Source organism: Mytilus galloprovincialis, chromosome 8 (assembly GCF_965363235.1).
Source record: "Mytilus galloprovincialis chromosome 8, xbMytGall1.hap1.1, whole genome shotgun sequence".
In the NCBI taxonomy this organism is placed as follows: Eukaryota; Metazoa; Mollusca; class Bivalvia; order Mytilida; family Mytilidae; genus Mytilus; species Mytilus galloprovincialis.
The window spans coordinates 20,397,990-20,409,667 of NC_134845.1; the positions used below are offsets into that span (position 1 = coordinate 20,397,990).

Sequence of the window (11,678 nt, forward strand, 5' to 3'; positions counted from 1 at the left end):
GTTTTTTGGTGTTTTTGTGTATAAACAAAGACAACAGTAGTATACCGCTGTTCGAAATTCATAAATCGATTGAGAAAAACAAGTCCTGGTTACAACATATTTGTAATATGTATCGGAGGCTGCTATATAAAAACGAGAAGATGTGGCATGCTTACCATTAAGACAACTATCCACAATAAATACAATCACGAAGATGTAAGCATACATTGTTTTGTTGAGCAATGCGTTCCTGATTTTTTTCCTTTTCAAGTATTATTAAACAAGGTTACTTTTACTTTATTACTTTTTCTTCAAGAATATAAAATTGTGAGTACAACTTCTATCCATTAAAATCAATAAAACACATGATTACAGTTTTGATCTTGATCTTTCTCAAAAATTCATATACATTTAGAGCTGGCAATTTCTATTACCGTATGGTCTAATCAATATTATCAACCTTTAATCTTTATGATAAAATATAATTGTGGAAAAAGAATTCTGTTCCTTTTCTTTCCATCTCATTCCAATGAAATCGACTGATCTATTTTATGTTGGATGTTTTAGTCTGAGACGCATGAATTGTGTATTAGTTGCTTATGGCTGTTGACTAGTTGGAGTTCTCTCAGATCTGTGTTGTTTTGTTGTAGGTGTGTATTACTACCCTGTGTTTTGTCAACTAATTAGGTCTTTCCACTTTTCGTGGAAAGACCTTTTGTTTTTCTTCTGATTATTTTTTTTTTCTTTTTTTTTACTTCTGCCGTCTGAGATGCTTTTTTGTCTTACAACATAGCGAATAGATTTTTGGACAATGATGTTGTACAGTTATTGGAGTTTCAAAACTCACCCTGTGTGACCGAACATTTATTTTTATAGGTGTTATCTCCCCGCGTCCCCTTTTTCTTGTTATCGCTATATCTCTAAAACTATAAAAGATTGTTCGTCTGCTCTTAAGAATGATTTGGCTAATTTTGACTGGAGTGATCGGAAAGACACCTTATGGGAGTTATTTCCCTTTGAAAATTTAAGATAGGCGATTTGTTGGATAAATTCATACGTTATAAGTCGTAGAGGCCTACAGTCTTTTGATATGAAGTCCTTGGTCGAATTGAAGGAAATTGAGGTAAAGGTCAAAGGTCAAGGTCAAGTAATAAATTTAGAATGTTGCTTGTTTATATCGTTATTCCAAAGAAACTGTGACAGTAAATGATATGATGTGTTTGCCAAATAACTGTTTACAAAAAGGCGCAACTTCAACCTATTTAAGTAAAAGAGTTTTGGTTAAACCTTATAGGAGTTTTCTCCCCTTTTGTATTTGAAATCAGTTTTTCTCCATAACCATACAAGTGATTGACCTGGGGTCTTTTGATTTGAGATCACTGACCTATGAGGTCAAAGGTCAATTTGACGTTCTAGATTTTGACCTTTGTTAAATATTCTTTCTGGTTCATTATAAAACAATTAAGTCTTCTGCATAAACATATTAATATTATTTTTTTATATAAGTTTGCTTTACCTCATTACATCAACACGGAGTGACATTTTCTAACATCGTTTTTTAAAATTCATTCTTATTATCGAGGTGGAAAGACTTTCAATTGTTCTCTGAAGAATTGTTTTTTTAATTTTAATAATTTTCCATATGTAGTATATTTACACCACTTTCTCGTGTTAGGTAACTGGTGTCCTCTAACGTGTTCTCATTGTTGAAGGTCGTATGGTGACATATAGTAATTAATTTCTGTGTCATTTGGTCTCTTGTGGAGAGTTGTCACATTGGCTCTTCTTTTTTTATAGCAATAACTTTATCACTTAAGTCCTTAACCATGTTAACGGCAAAAAACACATCATTGCCCCTATTCAGAAACTCACGGATTGAAGAATACTCCCCTTTATAATGAAAATTCTATACATTTTGTCTTACGGTGCTTTGTGGTTTATCAAGATGTCGCTTAGATTTTTTGCATAATTATGATATCGAACAGTAATTGTGATTTTGAAATCGACCCTGTTTAGCCGAACACTTTTGACTGTAAGGGTTATCTCCCCAAACACTGTTTTCTTTTGTGCGCATTTCCTTTGCAACCGTTAAAGATTACGACAAAATTATTTCACCAATTTATGCGTTATATCCTTAGGATATTAAGAAAAATTTTGACCGAAGCGGTCTGGACACTCCATATGAAAGTTATTTACAGTAGTCAACACTTGGGTGTTGACATGAATATCAATAACGTGGTGATTTTTATAAATTTCCTGTTTACAAAACTTAAGATTTTTCGAAAAACTTAGGATTTTCTTATCCGAGGCATATATTACCTTAGCCGTATTTGCCACAACTTTTTGGAATCTTGGCTCCTCAATGCTCTTCAACTTTGTACTTGTTTAGCTTTATAAATATTTTGATATGAGCGTCACTGATGAGTCTTACATTGTAAGTAGACAAAACGCGATTCTGGCGTACTAAATTATAATTCTGGTACCTTTGATAACTATTTACACCACTGGGTTGATGCCACTGCTGGTGGACGTTTCGTCCCCGAGGGTATCACCAGCCCAGTAGTCAACACTTCGGTGTTGACATGAATATCAATAATGTGGTCATTTTTATAAATTTCCTGTTTACAAAACTTTGAATTTTTCGAAAAACTAAGGTTTTTCTTATCCCAGGCATAGATTTCCTCAGCCGTATTTGCCACAACTTTTTGGAATCTTGGATCCTCAATGCTCGTCAACTTTGGACTTGTTTGACTTTATAAATATTTTGATATGAGAGTCACTGATGAGTCTTAAGTAGACAAAACGCGCGTCTGGCGTACTAAATTATAATTCTGGTACCTTTGATAATTATGTACACTACTAGGTCGATGCCATTGCTGGTGGACGTTTCCTCCTCGAGGGTATCACCCGTCCAGAGTCAACACTTCGGCGTTGACATGAATATCAATAATGTGGTCATTTTTATAAATTTCCTGTTTACAAAACTTTGAATTTTTCGAAAAACTAAGGATTTTCTTATCCCAGGCATACATTACCTTAGCCGTATTTTGCACAACAATTTGGAATTTTGAATGCTCAATGGTCTTCAACTTTGTACTTGTTTGACTTTATAAATATTTTGATATGCGAGTCACTGATGAGTCTTAAGTAGACGAAACGCGCGTCTGGCGTACTAAATTATAATTATAGTACCTTTGATAACTATTTTCCCTTCTTGTTTCAAAATAAGTGAAATGTAATTGTAACTGGTAGTAGGGTCTTTTAATTTGAGATCGTTGGTCTATGAAAAATGAAATTAAGTCAGGTCAAAGGTTAAAGTCATATTTTAAATTTTGATTTTGGATTATTTTCACTTCTTTTCAAAAGCCGTTTAAGATACCGACAACATATTAACATATTTGATTTTGGATTTGTTTCACTTCTTTGCAAACACCGTTTAAGATACCGACAACATATTTTTACTAAATCACTTACCATATATAATTAAGACCTCGGATCTTTTTAATTTAGGGTTTTGCTTTATGTCCTTGATATTGAGCTCAAAGTCATAGGAAACTTTGACGTTCTAGACATGATAAAGCCATGAAACTTTTTGCATTATGTTGCAAGCCATTTGACCTCTGAAAAGCCAATCTGACGTCCCCTTCTGTAAACCAGAAGTGACTATTTGTTTGTACTAATTCAATATAAAAGTATATAGAACCATATATTTTTGGAATCAGTGTAAATTAAAAATTCAAATAATACCCGAAGTAACAAATTATCTCCCTTATTTAATAAAAATTGTATAGAAACTATATACATTTGGAATCAGCGTACAATAAGATATTATTTTTAACAAATTTTAATAATTTCATATCCAAATAGATCTTGATGGGTGGAAAGACCTTCAATTGATCTCTGAACGATTGCTTTTAATTATACTTGTTCTCTATGTCGCATCATCCTCTGTTCCTGAAACGTTTTGAAAACCTTTCTTACCCTTTGTCGTATCATGAAATCGTTAATACCATGTACAATATATTTCATTTGAATGATGTTACTTCACTGCCACCTTGTTTCTCTGCAAAAGGTTGTTATACATAGAGTCCGTTGACAATGGTTGATTGTCGATTATACTTATCTCACTGACGGTTGCTTCTGTTACATATTTTGTTCGAACATATCATTTCGTTTGTGTTGTTTCCAATCAGGACACTTACTCACTACTGCAACGTATTAAAATACGGAACAAAGATCAGCGCTTTAATTTATTTCTACATTTCAAATGCACGATGCCATCAAGAACAAACATGTTCATCTCATTTTAAGATCAAGACAGTATCTACACACCAATAATTTGGTTCAGAATGTTCAATGGTCGACTTAAAGATATGGGTATATTACCACAATATATTACTACATCTGTATGATGAGTTTATATATTACAATTGTATACATTTGTAGGGGAGACGATACCTATCATATACCATTTTCGGATAAATTGAAGTACTTTGTGTGTATGAAGATTACAAAAGTATCTGATGATGTTCTATATTACTACCTACTGGCAGGTAAGTTGGATTTATTACATGTAAAATTATGACATGCCAGAAAAAACCTAAAACAGAATTTGAACCTAAAGTATGATTATAGATAGGTACCAGGATTATAATTCAATACACCAGACGCGCATTTCTTCTTCATAAAACTCATCTGTGACGTTCAGATCAAAATAGTTATGAAGCCAAACAAGTACAAAGTTGAAGAGCATTGAGGACCCAATACAAATACGGCTACGTTTATCTATTCCTGGGACAAAAACATCCTTAGTCTAAACAAGATACAAAACGAAAACCAACAAAGAAGAACTAACAAGTACATGGAGGTTATCCTTAATGCTACAAATAACATCGAAGTGGGTTAACAAAGGGCGATATATACCTAGGAGATATAAGTCAAAAACATATGGACATATAAAGACAGAGAACACTAGAGACTTAAGGTAGATTCATGGTATACCGCCATCTTTGATTGTACAATTTTAGTACAAACCCTGACTAGTTATTTGGCCAAATCTGCAAATTTGAAGACAGATTTGCAATTTAATGGTAAGACTGTTTATTTATATAAAAAAAATTTGGTGATTTATTGTATTATCCAAAATATTTAAACAAATGTCTTTTTTTTGGGGTTTTTAGAATCATTTATTCAAATGAGCCATTTAAGGGGAGATAACTCTTTCAGTAAAAAATTATACTGGTCTAATAGGGAAATGTTTTATCTTTTACTTGTAGCAAGAAAACCAGTTCGGTGACACCATTTTTTCTTTTTATTTTCTAAAAACATAAAACCTTCCTTCTCACAATTTATTTCAAAATTCTATCTCATAGAATTTGTTTTCAGCACACAAAAGTGTTTTTTCATGAACAAACTAACCAAATTTAGGCAATTTTCAATGACTCATAGCTTGAAAAAAAAAAGCACGGTGACCCATACTTTTTATTATATTTTTGAAAAAAAGCATAGTAAAATCTTCATTTTGGCAAATTATAAGAAAATTCTGTCTCAAAAAGTATATACTTATGATCTACCTTAATCAAATCCAGCGGATCGATGATTTCTTAAAGGTGCTTTGGGAGGGTTAACAGATGCTTCTCCACTAAATATTTAAAAAAGAAGATGTCGAATGTTGGCCAATGAAAAAACTCTCCACAAGATCTGTTTATTAAGTTGTATAACGTTTGTCGTACGTTTTTCAATCTAAATATATTGAGACAAAAAATTATACTATTTGTCAACAAATGCTAAAAACTTTGTGCCTAAAGACTTTTGTCTTGAGCGTACACGTTTAGGGATTTCAAAAACAAATGTCATTTGCGTTGAAATCATTATCATATGCTTTAATTTTACCAAAATGGCGACCAGAAGCCTGTATTTTTTAATGGATACATTCTGTTTGTTAATTCTAATTCATGCATTATGTCATTTTAATTAATTTTAATGTGGTGGATTTTTGTTTTTGTTTTTTTTGTTATTGAATTTGATTTAAACACCATATTTAGGAATGACTTTAGATTTACCCTATCGTTATTAGACCGTGTATATTTACGCCAAACATTTTTCATTTTAAGCTGAACAAATAGATTTTGAAAATACCCTACAAATTTTAAAATTAATTGGTTTGATAAATGTAACACACATCTGTTGAAGTCACTTCTGAAAAAATCATTTTCTTTATGAGAATTGAAATTTGTAATTTTCATGACATTACATTATTTAATTTCACGAGGATAATATTAAAAGTAATGATAAGTTTGTCTTAAAAAGATTTCATCTTATCAACAGTTTGAATTAATTAAAACATTTGAATTTGCTTGTTTTAGAAAAGAAACAAATTTCAATCTCCTTCTTAAGGACAAAATATTGAAATTGCTAACCTTAAGTTGCATACATATTTAATGTTATCTAATGTTATTCAATTATATACTCCATTGCTGTTTTGACTTATATGTATCATCGAAATAGCATGCTTTGACCAGCCTGTTTGTTACCATTAACTAATATCTTATGTAAAAAATGAGCGAAACTCCATCATACAAAATGAACTTCTAGCCCTTTTCAGCGAATGCTATGCACCTTTAATATGTTTGAGTTTTCAAATATTTAGTGTCGATTGTACCTCATAAAGAAATTTACTATAGGAATGTAACATGTCTCTCCAACTGCTTGTATCCAAATTGATCCATGTCTATCCAAGAATAGACACTTTCACAGAAAATCTGAAGATCGACTTTGATAGAATTACATACAAATTATTTGGGAAAAAGTTCATTTGAGAATTTATATTGACCTAGCCGCTATAGCTAGTACAGTGTATCTAGATGATTTCGGAAGGATCAAATTATTCATTCGATGAAATGTAGTCATAACAGTCCAGTCACACACCGTTGAAACCACTATTTAAACAATCAAATTGAAAATTATAGTTACATGACTGGTTACACGACTGGTTACACGACTGGTTACATGACTGGTTACACGACTGGTTACATGACTGGTTACACGACTGGTTACATGACTGGTTACACGACTGGTTACATGACTGGTTACACGACTGGTTACATGACTGGTTACACGACTGATCATTATGTGTTGTTTACAGGCATTACAAATAATCCTAGAAATTACTATTCAATTTTATTTTTTTAGACATAAACAGTGTTGCAGATAATGAAAGAATTTACACACCCAACCCAGCACCAGATGTCAGCACTTCTCCGACATGTAATTACTGTCAGTTTCATTCGCCAATACCTGACAGCGATTTTCGGGAACTACGAAAATTAGGTATGGCGTTATATATCTAAACTTTTATATATAAAAAAAACTTCGATCTATAAAAAAACAAATCAATTCATTACTTTTTTAGCTGAGTGGTTCTATATGCTTTAATCCCTTATTCTGTTTTACTAATTTTGAAATACTAATACGTTTAAAATTGCATGTTATCAAAATTTAATTTTGTATACTGTCAAAGAGAGTCAATATCCGTCCAGCTGAGTTGAGTTTTAATTTTGAAGTTTCTCTGAATATGGGACATGATATCATAAATTTTTTCGAACATCTGTGCTTAGTTATCAAAGGTACCAGGATTATAATTTAGTACGCCAGACGCGCGTTTCGTCTACATAAGACTCATCAGTGACGCTCATATCAAAATATTTATAAAGCCAAACACGTACAAAGTTGAAGAGCATTGAGGATCCAAAATTTCAAAAAAATGGGCCAAATACAGCTAAGGTAATCTATGCCTGGGATGAGAAAATCCTTAGTTTTTCGAAAAATTCAACGTTTTGTAAACAGGAAATTTATAAAAATGACCACATTATTGATATTCATGTCAACACCGAAATGTTGTTTATTGGGCTGGTGATACCCTCGGGGACGAAACGTCCATCAGCAGTGGCATCGACCCAGTGATGTAAATTGTTATCAAAGGTACTAGGATTATAATTTAGTACTCCAGACGCGCCTGGTAGTAGAATAATACTTTCAAATGACAATCATATTCTTTTTAAGGAACAAGTGAGACAATAATATCTACCCCCGTCCTTTGTTTACCATGTGAAGCAACGTGTGAGGAGACTTCTACTTTAAAACATTCGTCATTACTTCAAACAACAACGGAACTATCATCTCCTGGAAAAACATTTTCACATACAACAGACATAATAACACAGTCTACAACAGGAGAAACATCATCAAGCGATATACAACAGACATCAATAGATTTATCAAAATTACAAACAAGCACGACAGCGGACAGACAGACAGAGGTATCGACAACTATAAAAACAACACAAACAGCATCAGTTACAGAGCAGAAAACATCTCAAACAACGTCAAAATTTACAACAAATATTGTGATATCAGACACTACAACAACAGACAGGATTTCAACATATAAACCAACTACAACTACATCAGATATTTTCTTAACACCATCAAAAGTTGTAATTGCATCGAAAGATATCTTAACAACAACTGATAAGTCTATCTTGACAACACAGCAAGAAAAACTTACAACAACGGCTAAATCATCTGGAACAGGTAGGAATAGTTAGGGGACACTTATAGTTTTAATACTTGTGTTTTTAATCGTTTTTGAAATCAAAGGAACCAAAAGTGTCATATCCAAGTTCTTTATAAGAGAAATACTACGAATTTTGACAAAGTATGAAAAAAGATCAGTATACAAATCAACTACATGATTAACATAACATATTGGTTCAATACATGTAGGTCAATTTTGACAAAGTATGAAAAAAGATCAGTATACAAATCAACTACATGATCAACATAACATATTGGTTCAATAGGTCAAACTTAAAAGAATCATTCAAATTATGTACATAAATTTACGATGCAGAAGGTAACTGTTGATATATGTCAAAGAAATAAAAAATATGTCAATTTCATATGGTTGTAAGTAGTTTTACTATTTTGTTCAAATAAACGACTACGATCTTTTTATTTACATTCTCTAGTCGTATTTCAAACTATTTTTTTAATATAACAAAAGTATCTTGCTACTGTTGGAAGACTTTCATGCAATATACATTTTTCTTGTCAAGTTTGTCACGTTCTGTCACGTGAAACAGAAATAAATCAAGTATTAAAGAACTTATTCATCATTTATAAAATTTGCGATAATAGATACGAACAAATGTTACATGTAGTATGGCAAAAACTGGTGTTTCTTTTGGTCTGTTTCTCATATATATTCAAAATGCAATCCATTTTAAAAGAAAACTGCCATAAACTTCGTTATAATGTTCATGGTGGTATAAATCTTATTTGTATTGCAGGATCGATAGTTGACAACAAAACTGAAGGACTAACCGAATCCAGCATTTTACTCATAACAGCAAGCAGTATATCTGGTGTTTTGTTAGGTCTAGCTATTATAACTATAGCTTTATGTTTAATTCGCAATAAAACGAATATAATGAAAGGTCATACGGCCCAACAGCATCATCATCGTCACCATAGAGACAGAACTCGGGACTATTTCAATCCACTTTGAGTGCGAACTTGTTGAGGACACATTGCATTTACAATCTGATGGAAGGCGTTTTTGAAAAAGACCAGGAATGTGGGCATTAATGAATAATTTTATTTTATTTAGATGTAACACGTCTTTTGATTTGCTGACATCGTTTTGTTTATCCGCTCATAGACATTATTTTGTCATGTGACCGTGACGTCATCAACTTTTTTTCACTATTTAGTCCTGTTTAAAATGGAGTTAAGGATTAAATTATAAAAAATGATTATTATATTTTTTCTGTCTATTCGAAATAACATAGAAAATGTGGTGCACACTTTAAAATAACCCACGTTGTGGAGAGGGCTTACATAGGTTATGCCTGTACTCCAATCAAATTCAATTTATTTGAATAAAATATTGTTTAAACAAAAATAACACACTATGCTGGTTATTCAGTGTGCACTTCATTTTTTATGTTATTTATTCATAGACAGAAAAAATTGTTACAGTCATTCCTTATATAGTGATCAATATAAATGACAAATCTAATGTACAGCATTGTTCCTCTGTTGACAAATTAACATGTAACGAGGAAAATAATTCTAAACTAACGTTTTGAATGTAAATGATACTTTAATTCAATAATATTTAGATATGATAATAGGAATAAAAGAAACATAACGATTAATGATGAATGAGTAAAAACGACATTAAAATCGAAAATGTGTAGACTATTTATATACAAACAATATTTAAGAATTTCATTTGTGCCAAATATGTTTATTAAATAAATTATCATTGTTATTCTTTGTTATTGATAAACATTATGGATCACATAGCATACGCACAGTGTAGATACTATTCTGTACGCTATCCGGAAGTCGCGATTTTCGAAGCGAGAACTTTTTGGATCACATTTTAAATTTGATGGATATACTGAATTAAACGGTGAGATGTTCATCTGTACATTGCTTAATGATTAATTCAGCTGACATCGATATTCACAAATGGTTTATAATTAAATTTAGCACATTCGTTATTCGTATCTTTGCCTTAATCAAGAGATTTTCTTGTGCATCACTAAGGAAAATCAATCGGTGAACCTAAACACAATCTTTTTGCACCCTTACTGTACAAATTAACGTAAAAACCAGACTTAATTAACTAATGGTGATAAAAGTTCCAGCCAGATCTTTGAAGCCAGAAATAAGAAAATTACACTTGTTTGAATTTCTCACTGTACGATCAGTCTCGCTTGTATATTTTGAAACTGTATGATCAGTCTTTATTTCACTGTATTCGAGTGGTGATTTCAAGGTATTTACGATACATTAGAAGGTGGCATTTTTCTAAATAACACAAATGTATTTCAATAAATTTACGTCCTGAAAACTTATCAAACATGTTTTAGCTTGATAGGTTGTACTCGACTGCCCACTCGACTTATGACATTAAGTATAAGGATATTTGAATGTTGCTAAAATAAGAGGAAGGTTTTTTGTTTATATAAGTTTCAGAAATGTCCTCCGTTATATTTAAAATTGTACAAACACTCAGATTTAATTGTTATATAAAAATGCATGTATTTACAAACATTCGAGGCCGTACTGTAGCCTATAATTGATCACAGTTCCTTCACTTTGTTTTGGATGTATATCTGTCTCTTTCACACTCAATTGTACACCACTTTGTAAAGCGGTGGTTTATAGTGATAATGAAGTCCGTCTTTCCGTTCGTCCGTTGGACCGGTACAACATGTTTCGCTGGTTTTGTAAGCGCATCTCCCCATAAACCACTTAATATACATAGGGGTTTCCAGACATTTTTAAATGGAGAGGGGGTCCAATCCAGGAGAAAAGAGGATTCCAAATATATGTTCCAATACAAATGCATTGATAGTTAAAAAAGGGTTTCAAAAAGCCGGATCCCATTTTTCTTGAATCCGTCACTGATATAACTATTAATTATTTTTTCTCGGATTCCGTATCATGAATGATAATATAAAAAAGAAGATGCGGTATGCTTGCCAATGAGACAACCGTCCACAAGAGACCAAAGAGCACAGACATTTCTTAGGTACGAGTACAGTTATTTCATAGTGCATTTCTTTTAGACAATAAATGAAAATTAAAAAAATCCCACCTGCATTTTCTCAATAATATTTTTA

General features: G+C 31.9%; 1 protein-coding gene across 1 annotated transcript in view; it reads left to right on the forward strand.

Moving 5' to 3' along the window:
* Positions 1-9,916, forward strand: part of LOC143042985 (uncharacterized) — a 33,305-nt gene extending 23,389 nt beyond the window's left edge. Inside the window, exons 7-10 of the mRNA XM_076215485.1 lie at positions 4,426-4,532; positions 7,171-7,308; positions 8,041-8,571; positions 9,330-9,916. Of these exons, the coding sequence (XP_076071600.1) occupies positions 4,426-4,532; positions 7,171-7,308; positions 8,041-8,571; positions 9,330-9,547 (994 nt within the window). The 3' untranslated portion in view covers positions 9,548-9,916. The remainder of the gene's footprint in view (positions 1-4,425; positions 4,533-7,170; positions 7,309-8,040; positions 8,572-9,329) is intronic.
* Positions 9,917-11,678: the final 1,762 nt, after the last annotated feature.